At 37.4% G+C, this 15,667-nt stretch overlaps 1 protein-coding gene across 3 annotated transcripts in view; it reads left to right on the top strand.

Annotated features, from left to right (window-relative positions):
• The window catches only part of LOC127662726 (connector enhancer of kinase suppressor of ras 1-like), a 51,788-nt gene that overhangs the window by 14,941 nt on the left and 21,180 nt on the right, over window positions 1–15,667 (top strand). For all 3 annotated transcript variants that reach the window (XM_052154019.1, XM_052154018.1, XM_052154020.1), the window contains 9 exons: window positions 7,391–7,432; window positions 9,158–9,277; window positions 10,360–10,419; window positions 10,915–10,983; window positions 12,638–12,757; window positions 13,350–13,441; window positions 13,874–13,986; window positions 14,996–15,123; window positions 15,496–15,529. In XM_052154019.1, the coding sequence (XP_052009979.1) occupies window positions 7,391–7,432; window positions 9,158–9,277; window positions 10,360–10,419; window positions 10,915–10,983; window positions 12,638–12,757; window positions 13,350–13,441; window positions 13,874–13,986; window positions 14,996–15,123; window positions 15,496–15,529 (778 nt within the window). The remainder of the gene's footprint in view (window positions 1–7,390; window positions 7,433–9,157; window positions 9,278–10,359; window positions 10,420–10,914; window positions 10,984–12,637; window positions 12,758–13,349; window positions 13,442–13,873; window positions 13,987–14,995; window positions 15,124–15,495; window positions 15,530–15,667) is intronic.

The raw sequence follows: 15,667 nt of genomic DNA, 5'->3' as shown, positions 1-15,667 counted from the left end.
TCAAGCTTGGTGATATTAATTTAATTTTATCTGACAAGTACCGTGTAAACGAAATTGCTATAGATACTAAACAGATAAGATAACATAAGCAATTTTTAAAACACATACTTCTGCTGTTAAAGTTTAAAGGGATATTTCACCCTAAAAAGAAAATTGTATCATCGTTTACTTACCCTCATGTTATTCCAAACCTGTCTGAATTTCTTTCTTCCATGGAAAGCAAAAGGAGATATTTAGCAGAATGTTTAGGACTGATAGCTTCAGTCACCATTTGCTTTCATTGTATGGAAAAAGATGCAATGAAAGTGAACTGCGACTGAGGCTAATGGTCTTACCAACATCTTTTGTTTTTCATATGGGTATAGAAGAACATGAGGGTGAGTAAATGTTTTTTATTTAGGGTGGACTATACCTTTAAGAGTTGGGAAATTTCCATAATACATCCTCTGATGTTTCCTATTTTAGATTATGTGCAGACTGGAATACAATAGAAAATAATTTGAATTTTTTATGACGTGACTCATTCTTCAACAGAAGATAACAGCATTACTAATTAGCAGAAGGAAATTGTGGAAATTTGGAGAAGTGTGGTAGTGTTTTATTTGTGATGTGCACGCTAAGAATGTTGGCAAGTGATACTATCAGCTCATTTCAGTTGTCTCACACACATAAACACACACTTGTTGTGCATGCACAGATAAACACTCCTTGTAAATCACTAATGTTGCTATTTGTGCTCCTGCTGTTTTGTCTGCAAATTCGTTTTCCTAAAGCTGATGTCATCTTTGCCAACAGTGCATTGTTGGCATATTCCTGTGCACAATACAAACAAATTTCTGTGTATATTATGTGTGTAAACTCTTTCCTATGCAGCCGTCAGGGCCTCTTTTAATGAAAGACCTGCGGCAGTAAAATACAAGTTAATGTACAAACTCCAGTGCTGTTGTGGATCACCATTCCTTTCTGAATTTGTTTCTCAGATATTGTCACAATAAAACCTGGACTGTCTGGTTACATACAGGTCCAAATGTCTGAGACCACTAGTGAAAATGCTTCTATTTGGCATTTTGCTAATTTAATATAAACACAAAACCTGATGATCGATGTGATCCCAACATGATTTGAGAATGTTTCAAAGAGCATCTTGTGTGCTTCAGTGGAAAGCAAAAAAAATCTGACCTTTTGTACAAAGGATTTAACATGATCAATGTCACAGATCTGCTTATTTGATTGTAACTGAGCAGAATATTAAATATTACAATTGTATTTAATCAGAACTTTTCTTTGTTTCAAACTTTAAAATCCAGAGACTTTTTGTTTATTCCCAAGTTAAATTGTTATTGTAAGATTTTAATGTGATCTCAGACTTTTGGACACTTTTGTATCTGGTAAACAGAAAATGTCTCAATTCCATTCTGGTTAGACACAGGAGTCAGTTATAGAACCAAGCAACTGTATGTTTTTAGGAAAGTTAACTAAACTGCTTTTGAGTGGCACAAAAATGTATTTATGTTTTGAATTTTCTACATTGAATGTGTTTCCCAATTTTCTTGTAATTTACTAGAACAATAAGTGATTATTGTAATGTTCATTCTCAGATCTTGATGTTAGGGATGTGCAAAACTACATATTTTCAAACTAGTTGGTGGATTGTCTGACTGACTAGTGGACTAGTCAGTCTTAAAGGGATACTTCACCTAAAAAATGAAAATTCTCTCATAATTTTCACACCCTCATGTCATCCCAGAAAGTACAATTTCCTTTCTTTTACTGCACACAAACGAAGAATTATTAGAAGAATCTTTCAGCACTGTTGGCCCATACAATGCAATTGAATGCATACCAAAATTTTGAAGCTCCAAAAAGCACATAAAGGCAGTATAAAAATATACTACTTATATATAACTCCTGTGGTTAAATTTATATCTTCAGGTGTGATATAATAGGTGTGGTTTAGAAACAATAGTTCAAAAGATCAATAGTTAAGTCCTTTTGTACCATAAATTATCCTCCCTACCGAATAGGTGGCGATATGCACGAAGAATGCGAATTGCCTAAAACAAAAGAAGAAGAATGTGAAAGAAAAAGGGAAAGTGGAGATTGATAGTAAAAAAGGACTTAAATATTGATTGGGTCAATATTTGGGAGGATTGTTTCTCACCCACACTTATCATATCGCCTCTGAAGATATAGATTTAACCACTGGAGTCATATCCATATTTTACTGCTGACTTTATGTACTTTTAGGTGCTTCAAAGGTCTGGTCACCATTCACTTGCATTGTATGGACATACAGAGCTGAGATATTCTTCTAAAAATCTGTTTGTGTTCAGCAGATGAAAGAAAGTCACACACATCATGGATGGCATGAGGGTGAGTAAATGATGAGAGAATTATAATTTTGGGGTGAACTATTTCTTTAAGGAAACCCTGTTAATTAAGCTGGTTTAGACATGATATATGGGCACTAATGGCAGCCATTCAATCAGGTTACTGACTGACTGTGTGAAGATCACCATATGAAATCTCAGGACAGTTGAAGACAGTTTATAGAAAAGGTGACATGTTTGAGGTCAGATCATTCCACTCTCTGTTAATCATTACAGTGGGAGTTTCATCTTAACACAACAGATTTCAAAGGTTTCTGGGAATAAAGTGTGGATTCTGCTAACTTTTAATAAGTGCTCTGCAACTAAAAGTGAGGAACAGGTGTTAGGGGGCAGGTGGGCCCCTGATCTTAAATGAACCATCGTCACCTGAAGGCAAAGGTCAACATATCAAGCAAATCTTTCTGATCATATATTGATGTGACATTATTTGTCATATGTGTGTTATAATGACGTTCATGTGTTGTGGTTAAAGCAACAGATCACCCAAAAATGAAAATTCTGTCATCATTTTATCAACTTCATATGTTTCCAAATCTATAAATACTTACATTTCAGTCTGTTTTTCACCCAACGTTCTTATATGACTTCAGAAGACTTGGAATATAGTGCATAAGTCGTATGGACCACTTTTATTACACTTTTTCAGGGCTTTTGCATCCTTTTGTAACTTCAAAGCTCCAGTCCCCATTCCTTGTAATTGCACGGCCAAAGACAAAAAGTCATATGAGTACAATTGGAATGACATGAGAGTAAGTAAAGTATAACAGAATTTGTATTTTGTGGAACTGTTCCTTTAACTCAACCCCAGTCATTCATGTATGTCTTGACAGTAGATGAAAACGGGAAGGCAATGGCGGGGCGTCTCCAGGGTTGACCCAGATATAAGAAAGATCTTTAAATTAAAATTAAAGCTATGATTGTGTTTGTACATGTTTTTAAATGCGTGTTTACGTGGATTTGCCTGTATTGCTGTATTGGGAGTGTAGAATAATTAGCAGTCCGTTTATGACTTTATCCACACAAGAGAGCGTGAGTGTGTGTGTGTGTGTGTGTGTGTGTGTGTGTGTGTGTGTGTGTGTGTGTGTGTGTGTGTGTGTGTGTGTGTGTGTGTGTGTGTGTGAGAGAAAGAGAGATAGAGAGAGGTAAAAATCTAAACAGATTTGTCAACCTGCCAATGTCATACATTAAAATTGTTTCATGAGTTCACTGGTTGATATAGTTACAATTTTGAAAAATAATTGGTATTGACATTAAAAAATCTATAGATGGAGATGGGCAGGTGGAAGGATGCCAGAAGAATTGTCAGAGGTGTGAGGGAAGCAGCTACTTATATATCCTTGGAATATGATTAACCCAACACAATGTGTCACTCTGAGGGTGTTATTGAGGCTGAGCTATTTTGACCTTATGTTATCCTTTAAAAGTGCTGGACCTAATATTGTCAGGTTGATTCAGTCAAATTGCACTAAATTGAATAAAATCAGTTGTTGCCTCAAATGTAGCCTCATGGAGTAACAAAATGTTTGATTGTGCAGGTATGTAGGTGTGTGTGTGTATGTGTTGTTTATGTGAATATAAGGAGAGGTGTAAATGGATCCATGGAGAATTCAGGGCAGATCTTTTTTAGTTTGTTCAGGTCTGCTTAAGGCCTTGTGACCCACTAAAAGAGCATTTGATTTAGCTGTGTACTTCTGCATGGAGGCAGAAATATATACTTTGGTTTGCTCTAGCAACTTTTAAGTCATTAGCCTCAAGCCTTATTAGCCTCGAGAGGAGAGGGAGAGGAAAAGTAAGAAAGGTGTACACGCTAAATAAACAACAGCTGAGCTGATCTGTTCTGTCACAGAGAAAGACTGTCTGTATATCTCCATCTCCCTATCTGTAGTGTTGAAAACAGGGGTAATGATCATTTTCTGTGTGATATGAGCTTTGTAGACAACTAATAGGAAAACAAGATAAAGGCTTCTGAGCTGAGTGAAGCTCCTTTTGTGTGGGAACTTTGGTCTCAATAAAGCTAAAATGGGTGGAAAATAGCAAGACTGGAGAGAAAATGAACATCAGTTTGAAATGTGTCACGTAAATTTATTCCTTTAAAGGGTTAGTTCACACAAAAATGAAAATGATCCCATAATTTACTCACCCTCAAGCCATCCTAGTTGTATATGACTTTCTTCTTTCAGTCAAACACAAGACTTATATTAAAAAATATCCTGGCTCTTCCAAACTTTATAATGGGAGTGAATGGTACCTTAGATTTTGAAGCCCAAAAAAGCAAATCCATTCATCAAAAAAGTATCCACTTAATAAACTATAATCACTGGCTTCCGGTAACGGCCGTCCACGCGTTCACAAGAGAGTCGAGTTCCGGCGTATGACGTAGACGTAGCGTTAGCTTCGGAGAGAAGTGACGAACGCGGAAACGCAGAAGATAGAGGAAGCTAGTGAACACGCGGACGGCCATTACCGGAAGCCAGTGATTATAGTTTATTAAGTTATAAATATGGATATTTTTCTTACAAAAATGCATCGCTTCGCTTCAGAAGGCCTTTATTAACCCCCTGGAGCTGTATGGATTAGTTTTTTGATGGATAGATGCGCTATTTTTGGGCTTCAAAATCTAAGGTACCATCCATTAAAAGCTGGGAAGAGCCAAGATATTTTTTAATATAACTCTGAATGTGTTTGGCTGAAAGAAGAATGTCATATACAACTAGGATGGCTTGAGGGTGAGTGATTTATGGGATAATTTTCATTTTTGGGTGAACTAACCCTTTAAAGGAATAGTTCTCTCCAAAAATGAAAATTCTCTCATCATTTACTCACCCTTATGCCATCCCACATGTGTGACATTCTTTCATCTTCTGAACTGAAGTGAAGATTTTTAGGAGAATTTCTCAGCTCTTTTGGGCCATACAATGTAAGTGAATGGGTGTCAAAGCTCCAAAATCACATATGTCAGCATAAAAGTAATCCACAAGACTCTAGGGGTTACATCAATATCTTCAGAAGTGATATTATGAGGTGTGGGTGAGAAACAGATCATTTTCACTTTCTTCTTCTTTTTGGTGATCCACATGCTTCATGCATACCGCCCCCTACTGGGCAGGGAAATAAAAAAAGGACTTACATTTTTATCTGTTTCTCACCCACACCTATCATATTACTTCTGAAGATATGGATTAAAACACTGGAGTCGTATGGATTACTTTTATGCTGCCTTTATGTGCTCTTTGGAGCATCAACATTTTGGCACCCATTCACTTGCATTGTATGGACCTACAGAGCTGAAGTACTCTTCTAAAAATCATAATTTGTGGGATGGCATGAGGGTGAGTAAATGATAAGAGAATTTTCCTTTTTGAGTGAACTATCTCTTTAACTCATTCAAGTATTGTCTTTGGCTTTAGATGTCCCTGATTGGGCATCTTTTTATAGCTTTTATCTATCTTTCCCATAATTTGATTAAGATAAAAAAATATATATTATATCAGTGGTGCAGATCTCAGATTAACAGTAAGGGGCGACCTATGCTTTAAACCGCACCAAAATGACCTGTAATAAGACAGTTTGACAGTTTTCTTTGACTGGGTGCTAATATTAAATTGATCACTGTAGACATTACATTTATGCATTTGGCAGACGCTTTTATCCAATGCGACTTACAGTGCACTTATTACAGGGACAATCCCCCCGGAGCAACCTGGAGTTAAGTGCCTTGCTCAAGGACACAATGGTGGTGGCTGTGGGGGTCGAACCAGCAACCTTCTGATTACCAGTTATTTGCTTTAGCCCACTACGCCACCGCTCCTGTAGAAGATATTATACTAAAAGTCATTTCTCCTGTCATTCCATCCCCTTTTATGCTTACATGCGTTTCCATAGTAACGACACTTTCCCTCGTGGAGCATAACCATATGCTTATCCAATAATTTCAAACAAAGCAGATAATTGCTCTCAGTTAAAGTACTATATTAGCAGCCACTGACGTGTTAAAGAGCCAAATCTCTGTCTTTTATATGCTCAAATGCTATAAGTTTTCTTTTAAGGGTTTACGGTGTGGGTTAGGGTTAGTCTGTGGTAGTAGTAAATAGCTTTATATAAAACAATAGAAATCGATCGGATGTGCCGATTTAGCTAAGTAAATTTGTGTTTGTGTCTTTCTGTTGAGAAGGGAAGTGACACCTGTTCAGTGTAACGAGAAGTGAGCCATCAGTGTCACACACACACACATACCTCCCACAAAATTGTTCAGATGCGTGTTATGTCACATTCTTTCTAGCACACCTTGATTTCTGAGTTCAGTTTGGTTAAAGCTGCGGTGAACTGCCATCAGCTTCACTGGATAAGTATGTACTTGTGAATTTTATGCCAAGATGGACTAACTCTGATTCCATTCAGCTGATTCAAATAGATCTGAGGTTGGATATGATCCTCTACTTTTTTCATTTTGAATATCATTGCTGAGTGAATATTGTATTGGCCGAAGTTAATTTGTTGGTGGTCTGGCAGACTGAGAATCTTTGTTTATCTTTAGGAGTGTTATATAAGATTTGGTTAATCGGTTCAACCCCTATCTGTTGCCACTGATTCTCAGTGGAGTCTGTCCACCCTAATCCTTTAAGTTGCCCATGATCTACATGTTCCAGTCATGTGTGTGAGTGTATGAAAAAGGAAGAGGCCATGCACTGCAGACTTGTTCTATGTCTCGTTCGGCTCCTGTTGTAGTTCAGTTTGGATTAAACGGGTTGTGATTGTTGGCAAATGTTAGCAATGTGTAGTTGTCACTCTGTTTTAAGGAACTGTTTAATTGAAAGACCTAAAGAGCTGAATCATCCCAATAGTAAGTAGGCTTGGAAGAACTCCTTTCTGCCTTAATAGATTTGTGTGGATATCTCTGGATTCTCCCTCCACTACCAAAACAAACTCCTAAGTGAATGGAAACACTTACTGTACATTTTTATTAAATGTTCTCATTTCTCTCTGTCTCTCTTCCCCTCTAGGAAACCGCTGTGTATGAAAAGGAGAAGGACATCATTGTCATTGTAAGGGATTATGGGTGTCCATTGTAACTCTGACTTTCTATGGCGACGTTCACACAGCAGTAGAATGGAATTGGCAGTCCTGTTTGGAGTGCTAAAGTGCCTTTTATAAACCAGTTAGTTCAGGTCCTTGAATTTGATTGGAGTTCAGTTAAAAGAACATTCGGGGTTCAATACAAGTTAAACACATTTTTTGGTATTTTAATTTTAAGTCTGTTTTTCATCCAATTGTATGATTTCAGAAGAATATAGCTGATTCATATGGACCACTTTTATGATGCTTTTCTGGTGGTTTTGCTTCCTTTTTGAAACTTAAAAGCTCTAGACCCTATTCCTTGTAATTGCATATAATTCATGGATTACCACAACAATTATTTTGACCTGTCCCCATATTTTCTTAAAATAAAAAATTTAAATTAAAATTGTGTTATGGTCACACTTACAATGGAAGTGATTTTGGCCAATCCATAAACATGTTAAAATACTCGTTGTTTTAAAAGTATATGCTCAAGATGTAAACAATACTGTATGTGTATTAACATGATTTCAGTGTGATAAAATCGCTTAGTAACCTTTTCTGTTCATTGCCATGACGATATAATGTCAACAAACCCCCAAACCCTAAAGCTACTGTAAAAGTGACGATTTCAACAACTACAGCTCAAATAACACACCAGTTTTAACAGAATAATTAAGGCAAGTGCTTTTATAAATTACAAGCTTCACATTTCTGCCTTTAAACCCTCCAAAAATTGGCCTCATATTCTTCCATTGTAAGTGCCTCAATTGAAAAACTGTAGATTTTTTTTTTTTTTTTTTTTAAGAAAATGAGGGCCAGAGCTTAACTTCCTTTAATATGTGCAGTATGAACAGAACTGCATTCGACAGCTGTCACACCACTGACAAACGTTGTGGCTTATTTTAATTGTTTTTGCTGTCAGTCACTAATATTAGGAGTATCGACCGCTCTTAAGTTATACAAAATAGCAGAAATGTAGGATATTGTGTAGTCGTATAGCGAGACATAACTCCTGTTATTTTATTTTATATTATTTTAGTGGAGAAGGGAATGCAAGAGGAAAGTTTTTGACCACAAATCTGAGATAATGAAAGCAGCATCCCATAATGCAGAATAGTCTAGAATAACAATTAAATCCTTAAAGATAAAATACAAAGTCTTGATATTTACTATCATGAAATCTGTCACTATAGTCACATTACTTGCAGGCTAGAGAATGGGATTAACTTTTTTACCTGTTCATACAGGCATTATTATCTCCTGTCTCCTGCTGTATATACAGCAGCAATGTGAGAGTTAGGAAATGCAGTTCATTCCCATTCAAGACTGTGTGAATGTAGCCTATGTATCTCTTGATTCTATAAAAATATATATATATATATATATATATATTTAGTATTTGTTATGTTTATATTTTATCACATAAACTCGTATAGTTTTGTATTATTTTGTTTTCAATCGTAATGCATATCATAGGTCTAATATTCTTGTGAATACATTATAAAGTTTATTACAGTTAAATTTCAATGCAGTTGTTCTGAGTAAAATGACTTCTCATGACATACAGTACACTGTGAAATGTACAGAGAACCTTCAATAATATAATATTACATATGAGCTTCGTTACTTTAGAAGAGGTGTGCCAATTCAAATAACCTGATGATAAGATTTGTTTTTTATCTAATTTTTTCCATCACTCTCTCCTGCAGTGTCGTCAGCTGGTATCAGTGTGTGATGAGATTTTGACTGTCAGTCCATTGTCTCTTCTTACCCATACTGCACAGCTGGAAAGTATTGATCTGGACCCAACCTCACCAGGAGACCATGTGGTAATGCTTCTTATCAATTATAACTCCCTTTTTGTACACTAATTAATCTCCACATATCTCACACTATCTCCATGTCATCCAATACCCTACCCTTTATCTCTCCAACTTTCAAAAGTAACATATTGATGTAATTTTCTAAACTTTTGAATCAGAAGAAATTATAATAATTTGCTACATTTTAATTTACTTAGTTTTACAAATGTCAAAAAATGTAATCATGGTTAGTATAAAGGTAGTTGTGTTAAAATGCTTGCTCATTACTCTGACGTGTCCATCTTTCTGTTAATCTCTCTCTTTTGCTCTCTAAACAAAGAACAGCCTATTTCAACTTAGACCGTGCTTGCATTTTGTATTTTATTCAGCTGACATGGTGCTGTGGCTAAAGCTATTTAAAGAGACTTTAATTACGTAAAGGTCTTCCTTCCATTACCGAAGACACAAACACAAAATGGCTCTACTACAGACAAGTGCTTCTGTAAGGTGTCTGTGGACTGATAAATTATTCAATTGAAATAATTGAATTAGTTCAAATTGGCCCTGGTTTAAGAACTCACAATATGAAAACCTTAGTAGGACTGAAGACTTCAATTGTTGTATGTGAATATTTTGAAGAGAGATGAGGTCTTTCGCACAATCATTGATGATGAAAGATCATTATCTTTGCAATTTGGTCTACCGATTCAGTTAACTTGAGGTTTGACAATAATGATTTTTCCCCCTTAAGCAGAAGGTCTGTACTTACAGTACATTTTCAGCTCAGTCAATTTTACTCATATCCTGCTTACAGTTTGTTGACATCTGATACTGAGGTTGATTCATGGACCAGTGCATGTTTGCGGTTTCCTCCATGTTTCCTCAATTCTGCTTTCTCTTTGAATTCCCTTTAAGGCAATTTGATCTACAGCAGGTTGCAGGAGGGCTAAATGTTAGCGTGTTAACTACTCAGGCATATTAAAGTGGGCCAGCAGTGCCCATAGAGCAATTAGCAGCCCAGATTTTCAGCTCCTTTAGAAGGCCCAGTATCAATCTAATAAAGGTTTAGATATTTTTTACTTGACATTCACGTTATTTCTTTCACATAGGGAATTGAAATCACCTCCACAGGATCCAGAAATCATTTTGTCTCTGGAACAGCAGCTGAGGTAGGAAAGGATGATGGTACCCCAGCGCTTCTTATATTTTACGTTGTTCTCTCAGAGCACACATATGTCAGTCAAACTTGAAGATATTGTTATAACTTCCTATAGCTCAAGTGGGTTAGGTTAAAGGTGTCTGGACTCAAAACGAGAATCTTGGGTGATATATTTTACACATTTCCTGCTCAATTTGCCCTCCTACAATGAATGACCATAAAAAAGAGAATTCTTTTTGTTGTTAAATTATGCTTTAAATAGCCCTCCACAAACACAAACTTATGGGAAGAGGGGACGGGTGATGTCATATCCTTGAGTTACACTATTTACTGAATTCAGAAGGACACTTAGTTTCAGCTATAAAAGGCATTCTTTTTCCTACATATACTCAAGCACACACAAATGTAACTTAGCTATCTACATTTCTGTTATTCTCAGTATTATGTTTTAGAATGCTCTAATACTTTTATGTTTTATTCCATAACCATAAATCCTGTCTTGCAGATTCCCACAGAGTTCTGTGAGAAGATCTTAGTGGGAGATGAGGTCATTCAGGTCAACGGCCAGATAGTGGTGAGTATCAACAATTCAGTGCTAATGATGGTTAACAGCACCAATAGCGATATGTTGTGTTATTTACATAAAGACTGCTGTAAGAAAGAAAACTAGACTTGATTCTAATGAGATGGTCTGAACCCCTGCTTAGCACAACAAGTCAAATCCATCCATTTGATGACCTGCCCGCTGTTGCTGTGCTGTCTTTTGTCCATGAAATTGGATTGTCAATAGTTTGTGGCCCAGTGTCCTATAATTACTATAATTACTAAACTATAATTACTAAACATTACTGATTCTTCAGAGAAAGACTAATGTAACTTTAATGCTTTTTGACATTGAACCCTGAAACATTTTTAATGTAACACGGTTGCCACAAAACATATTTAGAAAGATTATGTTTTCAGTTATAATGCATGACAACGCACACCAAAACTGCATCGTTCTATCAGAATTCCAATTTTGAAATTTTTTAATTCCAATGTGCAAATATCAAATTTAGTGTGGCGGAGTTTCAATCATGTAGCACTTTAGCATTAGGCTCCGAGTTAGTAATAGTATACAGTACCAGAATTGATTTTTTATTTTGTTCTCACCTTTTTGTCCCCAATTTGGAATTCCTAATGCGCTCTAGGTCCTCATGGTGGCATAGTGAATTGCCTCAATCTGGGGGGTGGAGGACGAATCTGTTACCTCCGTGCATTTTAATCATATGGCTTGTTGAGTGTGTTATCGCGGAGGCACAGCGTGTGTGGAGGATTCACGCTATTCTCCACAGCATCCACGCACAACTCAACCGAGAACAAACCACATTATAGCGACCACGAGGAGGTTACCCCATGTGACTCTATGCTCCCTAGCAACCGGGCCAATTTGGCTGCTTAGGAGACCAGGCTGGAGTCTCTCAGCAACAATTGATACTTTTAATGTGGCCTCATATTTAGTATTGGGGATAATAATTTAAGAATCGGCTATTGAGGGGGGCCTGTAGCTCAGCAAGTATTGATGCTGACTACCACCCCAGGAGTCGCAAGTTCGAATCCAGGGTGTGCTGAGTGACTCCAGCCAGGTCTCCTAAGCAACCAAATTGTCTCAGTTGCTAGGGAGGGTAGAGTCACATCGGTTAAATTCCTTGTGGTTGCAATTAAGTGGTTCTCGCTCTCAATGGGGCTCGTGGTAAGTTGTGCGTGGATCACGGAGAATAGCATGAGCCTCGACATTGTCATGCACCTCGAACCACGTGATAAGATGCACGGATTGATTAGCTCAGAAGCGGAGGCAACTGAGATTTTTCCTCCGCCACCCGGATTGAGGTGAGTAACCGCGCCACCACGTGGACCTAGTAAGTAGTGGGAATTGGGCATGCCGAATTGGAGAGAAAAGGGGATACATTTTTTTTTTTTTTTAAGAATCGGCCATTGAAAACTCATATTTGTTGACCACTAATTTAAAAAATAAGGGGCAATATGTCCCCCTATGGTGGTCTCCAAATGTCTTTGATTGTTATGGCCCTTTTGCTTTGGGTCTGAAGTGGGAAAATATGATTTCTATAAAGTTCAATAGTAACATTGTGAAATTAATTCCTAAAAATTTTATGAAACGCTTACATTAATAGTATATAAATAGTTTCCTGAAAAATTTTATTCAATGGAATTGATACTTCAAATTCTAGGTTGGCTGGACCAGAACAAACCTTGTTAAAAAACTTGATGAGAATCCAAATGGAGTTACTCTGGTTCTGAGGAGGTATCCAGGGTCTCTGAAACAGAAAGAGAGCAGAGCCAAGTCTGAGGTACAGAGTGTGAACTGTGGAGTTTAATCCTTTATACTTTCAATATAAGTCCATTTAAGCATTTCCAAAATCTATATTTAATTTTGTATTTATATATTTTCTATTTTAAACATGGAGAATGATAAGATCTTTAAAGGTCCATTTTACAACAGATTTATTGACGTCACATATTCAGACAACACATTGCTTTAAATTGATGAGCATATCATCTTTGTGAATCAGGGCCATTCCAACATTTTCAAATAAAGAGACAATATGATTTTCTTTTGAACTTTTTGTCTATTGGGAGCATTGTCATGACAACCGTGTCTTCCTAACCATTTTCAAGAGACACTTCTTCAAGTCTCCTGTGACAGCAAACACTTACATAAACAAACTAACATACACACAAATACCATCTTTTTGCCTTTTTATTCTGTTTTATGTGCGTGTGTATTTCTGGTGACTCCATGTGTGTGTGTTACCAGTGGGAAGTATATGATGGCGCAGACATGTAGCTTTTAAAATTATTGAGTCTCTTGGTGACCCTGATGGACTGATACATGGGGCTGTGCACACACACACACATTCACACAAAGATTATTTATTTCAGAGGGAGGACGAAGAGGAAGAAGAAGAGGAAGAGAAAGCCAGACATTCTATTTTAGGGAGGGTGGCGACCTCTGTCCGTTCTCTGTCCTTCAGGTGAGTTTGGCCATCTCACTTGAATTTCCTCTTTTCACTTAACATCATTTCAGCCATTTACATCATTGAGCCATTTAAAGCCTCTTATATGATGTTCATTGTTCAAGCATCATTGTTGAGGGGAAAGAAATTATGGTATTTAAAGGTTTTATGTAAGGGATAATGTATTGTCAGTTGGTCATTATTGCACTCAGGGTGTTAAGATCTTGTATCATCATTATTATGCGATATTGACCTAATGACTGTAAGTAGCTTATTATATGGCTACTTACATGTACACTTACATGGATAGTATTGATTTGAGTTCAAATGTTATTATGTGAGAAGAAAGAGAACACAATGAGAGACTATGAGAGACATGAAATTAGCACAGTAGGAGATTAGTTGCCAGGTAATAAGATGTGTGTGTGTGTGTATGTGTGTGTGTCATAGATCAGGACCAGACGGCACACATCATTTCAGACGAGATAAATCAGCGCTCTCTAGTGATAAAAGCTCTAATGGACATCAGTTAAACACCTTAAAACGGCAACAGCCAGGGACAGGTAAAAGTCACTTGCTGTCCAACTGTGGACTACCTTTCAGTCAGAAAACAACTGAGAGCTTTTAAAACCTAGTAGCAGTCATCTACTAGCAGTAATCTATTCTTGGAAAATATAAATCCATTTCACACTTTCAAGAGCCCTCCACAACAACACTACTTTTGAAAGGCAGTCATTGGAGAAACATGCTTATTGCCTGGAGAATTGTATAATTATGGCATCTACCAACAGGGGAGCCATGGCTTGACCATTCCTTGACCCACTGAGGCTGTGTTCCACTTCACTTTTTTTAAATACATTTTTTATCCCCTTTTCTTCCCAATTTGGAATGCCCAATTCACACCACGTAGTCACTCAGCACACCCTGGATTTAAACTCGTGACTCCAGGGGTGGTAATCAGCGTCAATACTTGCTGAGCTACCCAGCCCCCCCACTTCACTTTTAACATCCACTTGCTAATTCCCCTAAGCACTTCCTCTCCGGATCTCTTCCCGCCATTTTGGAAGTCCGTTCCACTTCATTAAGTGATATAAACATATAAGATGTATACATAAGCCTCTGAAATTACAACTAAACTTTACCTGAATCTGATGTTGCATCAATAATTCACTAATCACTAAATAATTCCACAAATTGACATCAGCCCTCAACGAGCTCCAAGTGATCAGGGGTTTAGGGAGTTCCAATTCAACCCACTGCACAGGTTCCGTCAGTAGTGGTCACACGCGCAGCGTACATACATCGAAGTCTACAAGACGAAGGGAAGTTAACAATGGAAGTGCATACAAATTTGAAGTAGAACGCAGCCTGAGAACCAACTTCACCAGCCACTATATCATTGCAACTGCTAAACCAGCATAAACCAGCCTGGATTTGTATGGAAAGAAAGTCACGGTCTAATCTGGTCTTTTCAGCAGGGATAGATTCTTGGTATTCTTTTCTGTGTAAAAGAGCATGTAGGATTGTTCTTTTGTTTACAGACTATGTGTAAATCTGTCTTTAATGGTGCAGACTCTCAGCGTTCAAGCCAGAGCAATTTGGTAGTGGACTCATCCGCAGGCAGGAGGAGTCCTTCCCCACAAGGCGTGGAGCTCAACAGAGCCAGCACCAGCTCTCTTCCTGACATGGCAGGACTAAGAGTAAGAACACACAAACTCATTTAACTGACATTAAACACACATTAATGGTGTTATAACTAAGGGCCTTCACTTGTAATACAAAGATTGTAGCCTCCAAACAGTGTCAGAAAATATCAAATGTTAGAAAACCTGGCCATTTTTGCACCAAGTCCTTGTTAATTTCTTACCCTGGTTTGGTACCACATCGAGGAGAGTCATACGTGGAGAGTTATTAAGATGATCTATCGTCCTTGAGCATGGAACACTTGAGTGTACTATGAGTCAGTTTGGCTATGAAAAGCATCTGTTCAGGCATCTCACAATAAAGTGTTGTTAATGTGGCAAATCAGTTGACACCAGAAGATAGTAGTGATAACTTTCTTCTTACCACAGGATGAAAAGGAGAACAAGAAGAGCTCAACTAAAGGTACAACATGGATTTATTCATTTGAGTTTCACAGTTAGTCTTTTCACAGACATTCTTATAAAGGCATAGTTCACCCAACCAGGCCCTGTTCTACGGGGGTGCTTGAGGGTGCTAAGCACCCTCAAACGAACCTTAGAG

Source organism: Xyrauchen texanus, chromosome 22 (genome assembly GCF_025860055.1).
Source record: "Xyrauchen texanus isolate HMW12.3.18 chromosome 22, RBS_HiC_50CHRs, whole genome shotgun sequence".
Taxonomy (NCBI): Eukaryota; Metazoa; Chordata; class Actinopteri; order Cypriniformes; family Catostomidae; genus Xyrauchen; species Xyrauchen texanus.
Note: the sequence above shows the minus strand (reverse complement) of the source record. Positions and strands in the feature narration are given on the sequence as shown.